The sequence below is a fragment of the Narcine bancroftii genome, chromosome 3, assembly GCF_036971445.1.
Source record: "Narcine bancroftii isolate sNarBan1 chromosome 3, sNarBan1.hap1, whole genome shotgun sequence".
Taxonomy (NCBI): domain Eukaryota; kingdom Metazoa; phylum Chordata; class Chondrichthyes; order Torpediniformes; family Narcinidae; genus Narcine; species Narcine bancroftii.
The window spans coordinates 364,905,475-364,923,063 of NC_091471.1; the positions used below are offsets into that span (position 1 = coordinate 364,905,475).

The following is a 17,589-nucleotide window of genomic DNA, read 5'->3' on the forward strand; positions in this document are numbered from 1 at the left end:
CCTCTCCCCCTCCCTCCCTCCAGGCTCGGTTTACCTCTCGACAACACCCCGCGCCGCTCCCAGGTGGCGCTGACGGCAGCCAAATGAAACGGGAGAGCTCGCTCTCAACCCACCCCCCCAATGAACCCCCCCCCCCCAACCTCGCGCATGCGCCGCCTCCCTCCCTCCCTCTCACCATCACCGCCACCTGTGGACGCGCGCGCGCCCCAGGCCAGCCGATGTCGCGCGCCGCCGGGCTCGCGCTGCAGCCTTGCTCGCGCCCCCTCCTCCCCTCTTTGCAAGAGCGAGTGACGGGGAGCCCTGGAAAGCGAGGCAGCGGCGGCTGCATAATCGCTCCCCTCCGCCCACAGTGGCCGCAAGTCACCTCCCACCCAGGCGGAGGGGAGTGGGGGAGAAGAGAAGCCGCCCCTTCCACCCCCCCCCAACCCCACCCCCGTCGGGGAGATCAGACACCAGAGCCGGAGTAACTTTGTACCAACCCCCCCCCCCCCCACCCACCACCCCGGAATCCGGAGCAAACCCGGAGCGGCTCCATTGCAGCGAGACGGATCGGTCGGTGGCGCTGCCAACTCCGGGCTTCTCAAGTGATCGGGGAGCCCAGGGTCCGGGCGAGCGGCCCCAATGAATGAAAGAAGGGGATGGGAGTTGGGGAACTGAACCCCCCCCCCCGACAGTAGAGGCGGCTGGAAGTTTGAGCAAGAACTTTTGATGTGAACTGCAACTGTTTCATTGGGGACCCGAGTTCAGGGGCGGGCGGGGGGATTCCTCTGCCCCCCCCCCCCGGACAGAGAGCGGCACCTTTCTCGTCCAAGCTCCTGCGAGGGGCTCCACTTGCAGCAGGAAGAAGGGGGGTGGAAGAGAGAGAGGAGGACCCCTCGCCGCGGACTGAACATGCCGTGGAAGCCGGGACTGGACGGCTACCTTTTCCTGCCTCTTTTGCTCCTCGGCAGCGCTGCGACGCGGGCACAAGGTAAGAGAGAGTCCGGGAGGGCGGCTGCGTCGCCGCCCGGAGATGCGGGCAAGGGGTCGAGCTGGTTTGTCGGAGAGGGGGGGGAATTCAAGCTTTGTTTGGGTCTGATGGAATGAGAACCCAAACTCCAACAGGGCGGGGGGGGGGGGGGTCTCTACAGCGATTAACCTTGAGCGCCGGGAGTCCCCCCTCGCTGATGTGATGGAGAGATCGGGGGGGGGGGGGACGGAAGATGTGAGAGCGAGCGAGGCAGTGACGGGGTGGGATGAACAAAGTCAGGGGTTGAAGATGTGCAGAGCTGGAGAATGTGACGCCGGTGCTGGGAAACTTGCAGCCGAGAGAGGGGGGACAAGTTGGCAGGAATGAGAAAGCGGGCTGACAGCGTTTTGGACGGAATGAGAGGGCAGGAACGGGCTTTCCAGTCAAGCTCGTGTGTTTCTTTCGCCCGCTCGGGAAACTCTGCTGTGCGGGAATGAGAGGGAGCTCTTCCTTTGCTCCAAGAACGAGCCCTTTGCCCCACGCTTCCAACTTCCACTCATGTCCTTGCAATTCCGCGATTGCCACCGGTCAAGTCGACTGAAATGGGACTTGAACCAAGATCAAACGTCCGCCCGAGACGCTCTGGCTTCCGAGGTGTGGTTGAGATCCACTTCGATTGCCAGGGGTGGGGGATTCGGGCTGCGTCAATCCCTCAGTCGATTTGAATGGGGCTGCTTTCAGAGGGTCTTAATTCATAATCAGTCTCAATGACCGGCCCAAGGATAACACTGTGAAATTATAACAGTTGGGGTCTGGAGGGGGTGGGGGGACACTTTCGCTGTTAACATCGATGCCGTGCCACAACTGTCGACGAATTTGATTCCAAAGCACCAGCTCGGAAACATGGAACCGTCCCAGCCGCGCTGCATTGAAAACTTTCCTGTGCCAGCCAGGATATTCGCTGTGATTCGGTTTTGCAAACCTCCAAATCGCAACTCCTCCAAGACTTCACTGGGAGAGCCGAGTGTTTTCGGAAGATTGCGACGTCGTCTCTCGCGTTGAGAACTCGAACGTGGGCAGGGATCTCCGGACAACAGGGTGCGGATGGGAAGGGTCCGCCAAAGGAACAGAGAGCTCATGGTAGTTTCCGATGGGATCCGAGGAAATGACCATCGCGGTGATGGGACAGGTGGACAGAACAGGTTCCTTTGCCCTTCCCGAAGGGAAGCAGACCTCCATGAAATGAGTGAACGAAGTTTCTTTGCTCCAGAAAGCTTTGAAAGCAGTTGTGGGGAGGTTGACCTTTGGTGCACTGTGTTCCATTTCGGCTTTCTTCCAGAGAATCATCCAGATAACGTTTACTGCTGTAAATTGGGAAAGCCTTGCCGATAGTTCACCATGTCATTATCATGTGAGCAGAATTTGCAGTGGTCAAAGACCAACCCATGTCAGACCAAAACAAAAATGTGGGAAACCCTGAGCAGGTAAGGTAGCATCTGTGGAGAGAGAAGAATGGATTTCAGGTTCTGGGTCCTTTAGACCGAATGGAATTGTAGTTTGACAAAACAAATGGACAAAAACATCCAGACTGATCATATAAGGCTGAATAATAGGTGCCTTTTGAGGATAGGGAAGGTCGTTCCTGTTACAAAAGAACCTAATTTGATTCTCTTAATTTTCAGTTCTTGCTGAGATTGCCTTTAAATTTCTCTTGCCTTACTTTTCTACGTTTTAGCAGTTGACTTTCCATTTACAATGTGCCTGAGGATGAGATGACAGCCACAATTTCGGAAAGTATTTATGTCAAAATGAATGCCCTGTGAGTGTTAAACAGCTCTGCTTCGGGAAAGCTGACTCACAAGTCAAAATAAAATCAGAGCAAACCTCCAACTTCTGGAACCCGGCAGTATATTTTCATACCTTTGTTTGAAGACGTCTGGATTTAAAGTAAGGGTCGGAAAAAAATGAATGCAAAGGGAAGTTGTCATGCAGCCTATTCCTTTCAATAAATAAAATTAGCATGGGCTAATCTCTTGTGACACGTTTTTCTTTGCAAAGTTGTCTTCCTCTGCTGTGTGGGAGACAACTGCTGGTAGATTTTTTTTTGTTTCTCTCTCCAGTGCCCTTATCTGCTGAGGTCAAATGGGCAGGTAACTTTCTCCCAGGAGTGAAACATGAACATCTGAAGAAGTTGTGATTGTAGTAAAAACACATAAAAATGCTAGAGGGATTCAGCCAATCTTGCAGCGTCCATAGGAGGTAAAAATATGTTACCGACATTTTGGACCTGAGCCCTTCTTCGAGGTATTGAGATAACCTTCTTCCAGGGTTCTGCAGTGGTTTGAAATCATCTGTTGAATGGTTGTTAATCTTGCTGAAAATTCCTTGAATTGAAGATTAACCTCCCTTGTGCTCCAGCACAAATGAACGAAAAATTCGGCTGCACAATTAGTAAATTAATTTCATGGTGGAACACCTTCTCAGAATAACAAGGAGGCGATTCCCAATAATGTAAGAGAGTAAATGTGTTCGAGGAACAAAGAACTATCTGGGTTTGATAAACATAGTTCACCAGGAAGCAATAATCAGGTACTGAACAGAGCAATTGCTGGAATGTTTTCTATATTTCTTACACTGTAGAAGGTCCATCCAGCCTATTCTGTCTCAGAAAGCAATCCTTTTTACCCTCTACTTGTCCTTGTAAGCTATTCAGCACACATCCTCATCAACTCTTCCAGGTTTCAGCATTTGATCAGTGCCTGATGAAAAAAAAGGATGAGGCTTGTGTATTGCCAACAATGGCTTTGATCTGCGCATGGTCCTGTTCCAAACTCCTTGGCGTTTCTGAGGGGCAATTTAAACTGGCCTATTAATCTATCAACCTGCATATTTTTGGTCTGTGGAAGAAATTAGAGTTGATGGGGGAATCAATGCTCTTGCAGGAAGAATGTGCACACTGTCAATACTGGAGGTCAGCATTGCATTGATGCTCACCTCTGAATGACAGACAGGCCTGATGTTTCATTTGACATGGTAATAGGCTGTATGAAGGTTGGCCGCCTGATATGGATTGTTAGTTCCATGGATTGTTGTGTTGGGGTGGTGGCATTCTGAAGATGAAAACGAGGAGGAACATTCAGATGGGAATGATTATGTCTTGCTGTTTTACCAATCTGACTTGATCCAAGATCTTTACTGCCTGAGCTTAATCCCAGAGAGCAGCAAAGCTCTTTTGTTTCTTGATCATGTTGTCTGTCTGGCAAAGAGGAAATGGGATAGGAAAATCTGTCAATAATTTTTGGACAGAAGTAAATCACACTCTGCAGAAATAAGGCAGTTTGATAATAATCAAGGCCGTTGAGTAAGCTGGAGGAACTCAGCATGTCAGAAAGCATCCTCAGTCAATGTTTTGGTGGGCCCCCTTGATCGAAACGAAAGTAGGAATGGATAATATCAAGTAGATGAAGGGACGGGGTGAAATCAAGGTAATAGTTTGCACTGTGTAACCTTCCTCCAAAACCTTTTCACTAAAATCGTTCATCATAGCATAGTATTCTTTTCTACGTCAAGTATTGATGAGCATTCTTAAGAGCATTTTGAAAGACTGTTTGGGTAACAGATTTCAAGATTTAATTCTTTCCAGTCGATTAAATTTAACTTTGGTTTTTGACATCAACAGAAAAAAGTGAACCTGCAAAGTTAATAGTTTCTGTTACTTGTAGTTTTAGGTCGAACCCATTATTAATTCTGTGAACAAGTTCAAGTTTATTTATTATACAAGTTCAACCAGGCAAAACAGTGTTCTCCAGTCCTTCCTCTAAAACACTGCAAAGAGACATGCAGCCTTGGCGCGCGCACGCACGCACGCACGCACACACACACACACACAAATGATACATAGGCACAGTCTACAAATGTTATTTTTAAATAAATAGTAGAGTCACAGATGGTTTATAAATGTCTGATGTCTAATTCTTCAGTTTGTGAAGATGACCTGTAGTTTTCTGTAAATGTGTTCTTAGGATCAAGGTGTAAGTGTCGAGATGGAATATGTTGCCTAACCTCTGATGCCTACAGGACGTGAAATTGATGTCCACTCATGTCATTTGAATCTGAAGTCATGTTAAACTGATGTAGCAGTTATATCCTTTCCCTGAAGGACATCAAGAAACCAGTTGAATTACAGTTTCACTATTTGCTATAATGTCTGCCCAATTACAAATTCATTCCCCAAATTATTAGACTTGGGGGAAGATATTGAATATAAAATAGAAATGGGCCTGAGAGTTTTCTTGGGTTAAATCAAGCAAGTTGTTTAAAATCCCAGAAGCGAACAGATGATTTTTTTTTTAAATGTACTTTGGGAATTGAGTCCATTGACTTCAAAAAATCTTAACTATTCTTAATTATTTCAATAATTTTTTATAGTAAAATCCCCATTATTCTGAATTCAAGCAACCAGCAAATAAATCGTGGAAAATAAAATGGTCAAAAATATGAGTTTCAAATTGGCACCCCATAGAGGTTAGTTTGGCATCGCGCAACATGTAATCTCAAGCAACCGAAAAATTCGCTTTTCTGGCATCGACCAATCTCCATAGGTGTTGGTTACCAACTTCAAAACCAACTGACTGACATATGAACAAAACCAACGTAAAATGTAAAATTAGCATTTGCTGTCTCTTCTATTTTTATGCACTCTTCTGTTTTCTGCACATCTTTATTTTGGTAGATCTCCGGGGCGGGGGGCGGGGGGGTGCGGGGTGGTGGGTCCCTCACTCGGCTTTGGAACTATCAGTGTGTTTAATTTTTCACCGTGATGTTTCTGAAGAAAAGTTGTGTAAAAGTAATTGTTCATAGTCCTGAAGGCTTGAGGTAACTCAGAGTGATTTTCACTTGAGTCCTTTCGAAAACATAATGGATGTAGCTGATGTATTTCAAGTTAATTAATGAAGAAGCATCTCAGATTTAGATTGAACGTTGATAACCTTCATTTATATTTCTAAATGAATTGATATCACTACTTTCGAGGAATGATGTGGGGAAATCCTCTTAAGTGTAAGTATATTTAAATAGTTGCAGTTATTGGGCAGATGTAAGCAAATAGAAATCTGGCGATGTAATTTATACTCAGAATTATTTTTATGACCCTTTTAGAGAATGTAGAAAGAAAGAAAATAAATGTTGTTGTCAGCTTGTATCAGTTGTGACACAATCTGTGCTTAGTTAAATAGTGTGAAACAACTTGTGTATTTGACAGTTTTATAATTACAGTGTAATAGCAGTACAGAAGTTTCTTATTTTACCTACGAGTATTTCAGATTAAGCAGACATAGTCCAGGAGCAATGAACTTCACTGGGGATATGCCTGTAAGCAGACAGACTCTGGAAAGTCTGTAGAACTGAAGATGAGAGAGAATTAAATGTGAGGCAACTGGAAGGAAACAGAAGTGAATTAGATGGCACAAATGAAGGAAGAGGAACAGCAGAGTTAGAAAGTTTTGAGGAGAAATGGCTGGAGAGTAGACCTGGAACCCAGATACGAGAGAGAGAGAGATTGTATACAGTAAAATCCCTGGTATCTGGAATTCAAGCAACTGCCAAAATTATTTTAACACAAATGAGAATAATTCCAATCTTAAATAAAAGTTTAAAATTGTAAAAGTAAATATTCTCTGAAGCAACACACAACCCCTCGGTGAAGAGGGCAGCAGAGCGCCCCGGTCGTGCCCTGCCTGCATTTGTTTGAATAAAGCTGTGTTTGAATAAAATGGGAGCTTCCAGGGTGAAGAACCGGCTTCTCCAACGTGTCTCCCAATCTTCGCCTAGTAAGAGTCTTTATCTTATTAGTATATTAGTAAGGCTTTATCTGTAAACTTTGGGAGGGGTAATTATGATGGCAGCAGCATGGTTAGCACAGCGCTGTTACACCACTAGTGACCATGGTCCAAATTTAAATTTTGTAAATTACAGAAATCTATTTTTGAAATTAAATTTTCCACTGTCCTTTATCTTTTAAACTGTTTATTCTTAATGCAGATGTATTAGGCATTGTAAGAGTGTGTCTCAGGCAACTGGAAAATTTGTGTATCCGGCATCCACAATCCCTGTATGTTGGAGACCAGACGGATGAGTCTATGGAGCAGGAAGAGGCTGAAAGTAGATGCTGGTATTTGGGGAAAATTGAAAGCAGGGACTAATAAGACCTGGGAAAGGCATAAATGGCAGCAATATTCTGGAGATATAAGAGGTTGCAGATGTTGTGATCTAGAGCAAAAATAGAAACTGCTGGAGCAACTCAATGGGTGAGATTTTCAGGGTCTTTACCTGCGACTTTCACTATCCTGCCTGATTTCCCCTAATAGTTTGTGCTTCTATTACAAGTAGACCTGTTGCTATGTACGATAGGCAAACTGGAACGTATCCATGATTCCACTCAGACAGGAGCTGATGTCCTTCAACTGCAGCCTTTAAAAACACCATCACTGTTGATGTAAATGCTACTGATCTATAGACATTAGGCAGGTTAAATACACTCTTCTTGGGAGCCAGTATGATTGACACCTGTTTGAAACGGGTGGATTCCACCCCCTGCTGGAGTGAGATGTTTAACAAATTGTAAGTTGGTCAGCACGGATTTTAAATATTTAAAAAAATGTGTGTTACTTGATGCTGACAGGGACCTCAGATATCCCTTAGGGTACAAATTCATAGCCTCTCTGACAGGGGTGCATAGGGTCATGAAGAAGGCGTTCAGCAAGAGCTGGGATTTCATGTTGCCGCTACTCTTGGAGTACTGTGTATAGTTTGACCACCACACTACAGGAAGGAAGTATAGCTTTTGGAAGTCTGGAAGAAATTCACCAGGATGTTGCCTGGATAGAGGGTTCTGGTTACAAGGAGCGATTGCATTGGCAGGGTTTATTCTCACTGGGAACTTGAGGCTGAAGGGAAAATTATGAAGTGCATAGATGGAGTTGTTTTCATGGGGTGAGAAAATCTAGATGAAAATATATGGGTTCAAGGTAAGCGGGGGAAACATTTAAAGGAGATCTAAGGGACCAGTTTTACATGCATTTGGTGGACGTTATATGGAATGAGATCGTATTGGTACTTACAGTTGGAGCATATAAGAGACATTTGGGCAAGTACTTGGATAGGAAAGGACATGGGCCTAACTCAAAGGAATTGGATTAGCACAGAAAGGCATTATGGCCAGCATGGATGAATTGGGTTGAAGGGCCTGTTTCTGTGCATGTACAACTCTATAAATGCCATCTCAGTCCTTGATATCAAAAATCGGTGTGGTAGCAGAATTTCATTGCCTTTAAATGCTGGAATTTTTTTTTGATGGAATAGAAGCTAAGCCCAAAATATAGCAAGAAAATATTGACAACTGGCTAAGGGCAAGGACTTTGAATGCTTCTTAATATCGCTGGCATTGAAAACCATTCAGGAACTAATACAAAATCAATTTAGCATTGAAAAGCTTTTTTTTTAAATTACAAATTAAAATGCTATTATACTTTAAAGCAATCAAAGATACTTAAGTAAACTCATTTACAACGGAAAATTTAAATTGTATTATGTCTTCCTAGGTACAACACTTTTTTTCTCTCCTCTGAAACTCACTGTTCATTTATCAGATCTAAACTGGTGCAGTTACAGTATGTGGGTTCCCAAGAGTAACTGTTGGTAATTGAAGCAATTTGTGTTCCAGAGATAGATTGCAAGAGGAGTCCAACAACAGATGTGGATGTGAAAACTCCAACAAACAATACATTTGGAATTTTGATATCTGGACTTGGAGAATTGGTGGCAGTTTGATTGAAAAACTTTCAGTATTTCAGATTAGTGTTTTGCACGGAATTATTTTAGACTTTATTTTGATAATGTGATCGATTTTATTCAGCCTATCTTACTCGTAAACCTCTTTGCTCTGCGTGTTACTGTTTGCAAACTTTTTCTTCTTTGTTTTGTTGCAGAGGTGGAAATGGCGTAACTCAGTAGCTGTGGTTAATTGTCCAATTTCTTCACTCAGCACACAATTAAGTGTATTTCCTTCAAAACATTTCTTGTAATTATTGGTGATTGGTTGGGTGGTGGGGGGGAGATGATGGTGATGGCAGGGGAATGGCAGAAGCAATGCAAAATAATTAATATGTTGATACTTCGTGCCAGGGGACATGATAGTCCTTCAGTTCAGTTCCTGGGTTGAACAAAAGAATGAAGCTGCTAAAAAGAAATTAATATATCAGTACGACTCTCAAAACTTCAGGAAGAAGTAAAATATCCAAATATCTAGCCAACCTTTTATTGTATGAGCAGTTATCTAAGATTCGACCACATTTAAATTTTCACAAACTAAGGTGAGTTAAGATTTTTTTTTTAGATGGTGGTAATTTTAAAGTTAGCAACACAACAAATGCTGGTTTATTCAGATCTAGTCCCAATTTGACCTGCATCCTTCTAAAATCTTTACGTCTGTATGTCTTTTGAAAGTCTGAAGCTTTCGCTGGCAGCTCAGATGCAGGTTAGCCTCTGAGTGGAAAATGTATCCCTCCGGTCCTTCTCAAATGAGAATGTCCTTGCATTGTCATTGAGCAAGATTGCCCAGTTAAAAGTGACTTATAAACAAGTCTTGTGCAATGGATCTGGTGTTCTCCAGAAATCTGGGTCAAGCCAGTAGGAACATATTTAGATGCTGTCACTGGAGGGATGATATCTTAATTCCATCAGCTCAAGTTAAACCCAAGTACCAAGACAGTTTGCCAAAGTAATGATCTCTCAGAAAAAAGTGTTAAATTATGTGCTTAGTTTCTGACCCAATTCCATTACAGGTAGTAAAATTTAAAAGAAATTTTACTGGAGTTATAATTTAAACTTCAGTGAAATTATGATACGATTCAGGCTGATAACATTAAGTTCACACGTATTGTGTGCTGTGGCCAAAACCCAGTCACTTCCTTAGCAAGCATATTTAAATTTAGTGTCTCTTTTGGGCAGGTATTTGCTGTTATAATACATTTTGCCTTGTTGAGCCACAAGTATGGGAATACTATGGATCCATTTACATACTTTATTTTTGGCTGTAAATCCCTGTTCAAACTCTGATTATATTCCTTATCTGGTCTTGCTGTGCTTGTACTTTCCAGAGTTGAGTATTTTCTATTTCTTCTCTGATGGGAAGCATGGTTGATTTCCATTCTAATTTTATTTGCAACATTTCCTTCTGTAATTCTTTGGCTTGGCTTCGCGGACGAAGATTTATGGAGGGGTAATGTCCACGTCAGCTGCAGGCTCGTTTGTGGCTGACAAGTCCGATGCGGGACAGGCAGACACGGTTGCAGCGGTTGCAAGGGAAAATTGGTTGGTTGGGGTTGGGTGTTGGGTTTTTCCTCCTTTGTCTTTTGTCAGTACGCTTCCTAAAATACATGAATGCAGTTTTAATGAAACCTGTTTCAAAAGAAAGATTTAAAGTGTTTGTGCTGGACTTTAAATATGTACAGTTTATGATCGTGCAGCAATGATCAGATTTTCTTCCCCGAAGTCTTTGCTAAGGAAGAAACTTTATCAGAAGAGTACATTTTAGCTCTCTGTGTGATGTGACCCTGTTGTTTGGTTGAATATCTTCATATCGACGACAAAAGTTGAATGAAAGAATTTTTTATATTTGTCACTCTCTGCAGAAGCTAAAAGTCAAAGCAAATGGACATTGTGATATTGTGATTTTACTCAAACTGGTGATATGTTTGCTGTAAAGCAACTTCCAGACTTGATGGAAGAGGACTCCACAACTTTTTCCTTTTTGTGGTTCATGGTTAAAATACAACAGGTTGCAAAAACAAAATTCTGCAACTGTGACTATGATGTGACGTTCAGTAATAAAATGTGATTTCATAACATAATAAATTGCTTTTATATCAATTTTAATTGCTTTCATAAACTATGCGGTACGTTGAATTGCTTTTCATTTTAGCTGTTACAACATTAAGACAAAAATTATTGAAGTGAAGGTAGCTAAGGACATTTTCTCAATTTGATTAGTTGCAAGTATTTAATTTGTATTGCAAAATTATTTTGTTTCTATGTTATTTTATTGGATTTTTGATTCATTTTTCAGGCTAACTATTGGACTATGTGCTTCGATTAATTAAATCATGAATTGTGCAAAGAATTTGTTTCCATGATATTTTAGTGGATAAGAAAGTTTCATCAAAGACTTGCTCGTCCAGTTTTTAAAAATAATCAGTACGACTCTCAAAACTTGTCATCTGAATAAATGTTTACCAAGTTTTGGGGTCATGTTCAAGGTCTCATTAAACTTGTAGAATTCAGTTGCCAGCATGGAATTATGCAATCTGATAGCTATGTATTACATTTCCTAAGTGGCTCTCTCTGTTCTCCTCACTTGTTCTCTGAGATTGGCAATTGTTTTTTTGGATCACCAGTTTTGACATTTTATTATTTTTCCTATTGTGAATGGAGGTGAGAATGAAATTAGCACCCTCTTGAAAATGCACTGCAAATCACTCATCCTGCCAGCACCCCCCTCACCCTTGCACCAAGACAGAGGAAGGCACAGGTGAATAATGAATGCTGCCATTGGCAGTTTCACCTCCCAGTCTCACATCTTCTTGACTTGAAAACGTATCACAACGTTTAATCCAAATCGTGAAAATCTTTTTGACTATCATGGGAGCACCTTTTCCAAATGCACTCAAGTGGTTCAAGGAAGTGGCTCACCACTACCTTTTCAAGCTTTGCCAGCATTGACACTATTCTTCTAAAATGTCTTGTTTGGAAACAAAAAGTACATCATTTTATTATAAATAAATTTCCAGTGATTCTTATTTAATGAAAGGTGTATGCTGGGGCATAGGTAACTTTTTAAAAAAGTTTTCTCTCTTACCTGAGCTTTCTTACCTGCCCTGCTCTATGTTCATTTTCCATTCCAAGAATTGTGGCTCTGCGAATATAATTGGCAGTTTTTGGTAGATTGTTTTTTAATTTTCAGCCCAAGCTGGAATTTTGGAAATTTCACAGGGTTGGAGATTGGTGGATATCATTGAGATTTTTTTTTAAAGGGGCAAAGCCTGGGAATGGGAGGGGTGAACGCTGAGTGAGAGGTAAGCATGAGACGAAAGGGTGAGCGAGACTTCATGCAAGTTTAATAATGGGCAGCAAACTCTGAGATGAGCAGAGTTGGGCAAAGGAAGTCAAATGATGAAAACATTGGAATTGTATGATCTGCCCTGGTCATTTACTTCTAAATGTAGACCACATAAGACTGAGATGGGGAGAAATTTCAAAAGAGTGATGAATCTGTAGAATTCTCTACCACAGAAGATGATAAATTATTGAATATCTTCAAGAACGACGTGTGGGGCACTTGTGGCTCAATAGATCGAGGGATATGGGGAAAAAGCAAGAATTTGGACAAGATTGCATTTGATGCCAAATAGTCTAAGCTCAGTTCTTTGTTTCTGCAATTGAGGATTTTGATAATAGATAAGCTAAGACAAGGAAAGCAGTTAGTAACATTATGTTTGTAGATATAAGCAGGATTCATGATGGAGAGGATATGGGGTCAAAGGCCCTTTTCCAGGGATGAACTCAGTACTCAGGTTGCAAAGAGTTTGTTAAAGCACAAGTTATTTGCAAGGATGAAAGGTGAAATTGGTGTCTAGGAAAATAGCCCATAGCTTTAGATTCTCCAGTACTGGAGGAGATTATTTCTCGTCTAATATGTTGGAAAGCAGCATCATAAATCTTAGTGAAGGAGTTGAGAAAGTTGTCAGCGTACATCGTTTTCTTGATATGCAGTTAAAGGCAAATATGTAGATAACCAGATTTCTCGGGAAAGGGGACATGCAGTGGATGGGGAATGGATTGCTGGTGCATTGAGTTGGAGCTAAGGAAGCAATAGATTTGTGCAAATTCAGGAAGGTTGTAAAGCTTTTGAATGTAAAGCCTATTGCTTTTTCAGAAGTTATTGCATAAATTTTAAGAAAGAAAATAAAATTCAGCTGTCAGAATTTCAGAAAGTAATTCAGTTTTTTTTATTGGAAATCTAACTCAAAATATTTACTTTTTAATTCCTTGTGTCTCTTGCACAGTCATCTATAATCTCCTATTACTTGTCTACTCTCAGGTCTGAACATATAGTGTTCTAGATGTTGGCAGTCTGAAGCAAAAGGCTGAAAATGCTGGCAAAAGTCAACATGTGTAGAGGAACAAATAAATTATTTTTATTGTAGTGACGTCCTTTTAATTTCCAACAAAATTCAACTCACAAAATCTTGTTCCTTTGATCGTGGCTGACCAGTTGAAAACCTCTGATATATTCCTGGATGCTATAAACTGGTTTGGAAATGCAGTTCACTGACATCTGTCCCACTCTTGGGTCTCTCAGCAGTCTAGGGGTGGTTAGAGATTACCAGGATTAAGGACATACTGATGTAATTAAATTTTTAAATGCTTAAGGAGGGATAAGAGTTGGGCCAGTATCATCAAAACAAATCGTTTGAACTTAGATGACATCTGCAATATGATGGTCTGGCTTTCTCAATTACTGCACCGTGGGGGCAATAAATTAATTTCAGGGTTGCTCACAAAAGCTAAACACAGTGTTTATAAAAATGCATCAACATTGCACATCACATCTTTGGAATTCTAGACAAATACATTTCAACATTTGACGTTCACTGCATCATTTTTAAAAATTATTCAAAATCTAACTTTTCAATTTCCAACTCTTGTGAATTTCGCAATTGAAAATTCTGAAATCTATAAATGCATTCTTACCACAAAGAATGTCTTTTAAGACCATGGGAAATAGTTTTAATTTCTGTTTACAAATCAGAAAATGAAGCAATCCATTTTGACATGCAGTAAGACCAAAATAACAAAGCACTGAAGAAATCATTAAATGTTGCTCCCCTCCCCCAGCCCATCAACACCATGACAAGAAGTTCATTTGGTTGAGTCTCTGAGCAGGCCAAGACCAGATATCCTGTGGCAGGTGACTCATGTCGTGACATCCCAAAGCCCTTCCCCCATCGATAAGATGCAACTCAAGAGAGTAATTAAATTATCTCAATTTGCCAGTGTGAGCACAGTTCTAAGAACACAAAAAAAGTTCAACACCACGAAGGCCAAAGCAACTTACTTAATTGGTGCCTCATCTCCAACACCTTGAATATTCACTTCCTCTCCCACAAATTTATTCTGGCTGTAGAAAGTGCCACCTACAATGGCAAAACTTCTCCAACCCAAAGTGTCCACTGTCAAAAAAAATCAGGACCAGAATAACGTAGAATATTTGATAAGTGCTACTGGGCCAGGTGGAGGAAACGGGTACAATTAAGCTTTAAAGGCTTTCAGGCAAGTCCTCGGATAGGTGCACAAGGGCCAGGCCCTAATGTGGAATGGGCTTCATGGCTGGCATGAACGAGGTAAGCCAAAAGAGCCTGTTTCTGTATTTATACATTTCTATTGCTCGAAGGATATCAGTGGGGCCAAGGATGGTTTTTCAAGGATAGTTAGCAATGTTTTGACCCTGGAAATGAAAAGTTAGTGTTGAGGAAAGTTAGAGGCAAGACATAAAAATTTAATTTCTTGAAAATAAAAAGTTAATTGAATCTTGGAGATTTTACCATGCATACGCATAACATTATTGAATGTTCACTGCAACTTCCAGAAGTGCGGAGAGCAGTTTAAAAAGCTTCTATTTCAAAATATTTCTGAAGTGGGGACTGATGGTTCAGCTGTTTTCTGTACCCTTTGTACTACGAGATTCTGGTGGCAACGGTCCGCTGCAATCTTGTGATGCGAAGTAAGTGATTTCATAACAATGGCCCATTAACAAGTCGAGATGATGAAAGGAAACTTGGAGAGCGGTGGTGCCTTTACAAATTTTCTGCTGTGACATGTTCTGTGATGAAGGTTGCGATGGACGCACTGGAGTTGTGTTAAATGCTGTAGAAGGTAACTTCTCCATCCTGGTGTTTTTCTGGTGGGTGTGATGGGTTACTGAATCTGGTATCCACATCAGCTTAATAATCTGCTTGCCCTGAATTGCATGGGGTCTCTTCGCTGTTACAGTTGCACACTCACCCATTCTAAGAGGTAACTTTAGCCTTGCAGATGATGAATAGTGTTGAAGAGATGAACCTCTGATCACTGGGTAGTCAGTTTCTATAAAGCTTGTGTGTCCTGCTATGGGTGCGACTGACGTAATTAAGTATCTAGGCAATGTAGGTGCTTACGTTAACTTGCCAATAGTACATGTGCAATCTACAGAGGAAGGAAATAACATTCCGATTTTGTAGCTTCATTCTCCACTCAGCAATCACTCTTGATTTTGATGGGGAATTAAGTGATGTTTGAGTTACAATAAGGCAATGAATGTTAATCATATTAAAACAATGTAATCCATATTTTATCTGTGATTCTACCTCTATTAAGAAAACATAATTAATTGAATTTTGTTATATATAGATCAGACTGTCTGTTGAATTGAGTCAGTAATGTCCTGTTAGATTAAAAGAAGTACATGTAGTAGCAACTTGTCGTCCAATGGGTATGACTAATGCAGTGCAAATTCCAACATCACTTTAGTGAAATTTGAGAATAAGGAAGCTGCCTCCATTAAATACTTGTCAGACATTACAAGATACAAGAGCAGAAGTAGGCCCATTGGCCCGTCATGTCTGCTGTGCCATTCTAATCATGAGTAGATCCATCCACCTACTCAGGCCCACTCCCTGGCTTTCTCCCCATAACCCATGATGCCCTCACTAATCAAATGCCTGTCAATCTGCCTTGAACGCACCCAAAGATATCGCTTCCACAACCACCTGTGGCAACAAGTTCCACAACTGGACATGAATGCCCAGATGGACGTTTGACAGCGACATAGGTACTTTTGTGTTGTAATAGCAATTTTTTGTAGCCAATTTGCAGTTTCAAATTTGAGCTGCAGTGTATTCTAAATGACGTACATTGTTTGAACAATAACCAGCATAACATGTCATTGAACCCTCACAGCTATTCTTGGTTGGTTTGTGAAATTTTAATTTCGTTGTTAGGGATAATTTCTCAACAGCTTTTTGTTATTTGCCAAAATATGGGCAATTGCTTGCGCTCAACAATCTTGATGTGAATTTAGCTGGTATTCCACGCTTGAAGGAAAAAAAGAACTTTTAAGCTGCAAGGTATTGTTTAAGTAATTTTGCAGACAAAACTTTCATTTCACTTATTTTAACTTTTTTCATGTGCTGATGGAGTTGAGAAGTGAATGTGACATGTACATTGGCCTTAACTTCAAAACAAGTCAGTATGGTTGCTTCATTGAGGTGTGCACAATGCCAAATGCCATTTTGATGTGATTGTTGGTGGCGATGTAGTGATGGTCCTTTGGATGTATGTTAAGTGGCAGGCCCTACCTCAATCAGCTTTCAAGCACGAATTTAACGTCAGCTCGATAATTTTGGACTTTGACTCTCTGCGGCTGAAGTCCTCTTATTTGGCAGGTCTTGAATTCAACAACAGAAGGACGTTTCTCCCTACATATTTTAAAGTATTCATTAGCAATGTGCATTTTAGTTTTCACTTACCCTAATTTCTTCATCCTTTCATCCTTTCAAAGGGACCATTTGGTGTTGTGAAGGCTAATTCTTTTTTAAAAAGGGGCCTTTAGTTCGTGCACAACACTAAAGGGTGAGTAAAAATTCTCCTTTCAGTAAAACAGAACAGGAAGAATAAACTGGAATATAGAGAAAAAGATGAGCTTCCAGAAAAAGGAAGCGAGGAGGAAAGATGAATCTTCTCAGCAAACTGCTGTTTCAGCCGCCAAGCATGTTCAGAAAGCTATTTTCCTATTTGGTTAAAGGAAACCTCTCTGGCTCCTTAAGGAAATCTCAGATAAGGACTGCATTGTCTGAGGAGGCAAGGTGACTTTGGAGTGTATTTTTAAGCAGCTAATGTTGGCCTGAATTTGGAGGTGTTTGTTTTCACTGAATAAAAGCGTCTGTATACACAAGAACAATGTACAGATGGACCTTTATGTATGAGAAGTTAGAATCGCTTGGCATTTACAGACATCAATTTGAATTTCATTTTCTCTCACTGGAATTGGGGCAAACATGTTTTGCAGAGGCTGTACGGGGACCAATAATTGCAGTAACATCACTTTGTGGTTGTTGCAAGTTCATGTGGCCTTTCGGATGAATTGGAAGGGATTTCACTTCTCTCAGAAACTGCTCGTGTGCCTCTTTGAGCATCAGGCACTCTGCTCCAATCTACTGCAACAACCCAGAGGATATCCTTTGAGTGATGGGGCAGTTAAACAGATTTATAGCGACTGATCCATGTATCAAGGCATAAAACTCATATTACCATATGAAATGAGAGCAGACCAAGTAGTACTTTCAGAGATGGAGTCAGATCTGTTCTCAGCAGTGCTAGTTATTAGTTGGAAGACAGATTGTTGGATTGCTCTGAAACCCTTTGGTCAGAGTCTTAGTAGCGTCAATCTTCTAAGTTCTAGATAGTGCCAGGACATGTGGTGATTCCTCCTTGCACAACAGAGGAAATTGTGATGTGAGTGTGAAATACTGCATCATCATGGAGTCCAC

At 41.3% G+C, this 17,589-nt stretch overlaps 1 protein-coding gene across 1 annotated transcript in view; it reads left to right on the forward strand.

Moving 5' to 3' along the window:
• The first annotated feature begins 287 nt into the window (after positions 1 to 287).
• The window catches only part of sdk2b (sidekick cell adhesion molecule 2b), a 662,520-nt gene continuing 645,218 nt past the window's right edge, over positions 288 to 17,589 (forward strand). Inside the window, exon 1 of the mRNA XM_069930148.1 lies at positions 288 to 970. Coding sequence (XP_069786249.1) covers positions 892 to 970 — 79 coding nt within the window. The 5' untranslated portion in view covers positions 288 to 891. The remainder of the gene's footprint in view (positions 971 to 17,589) is intronic.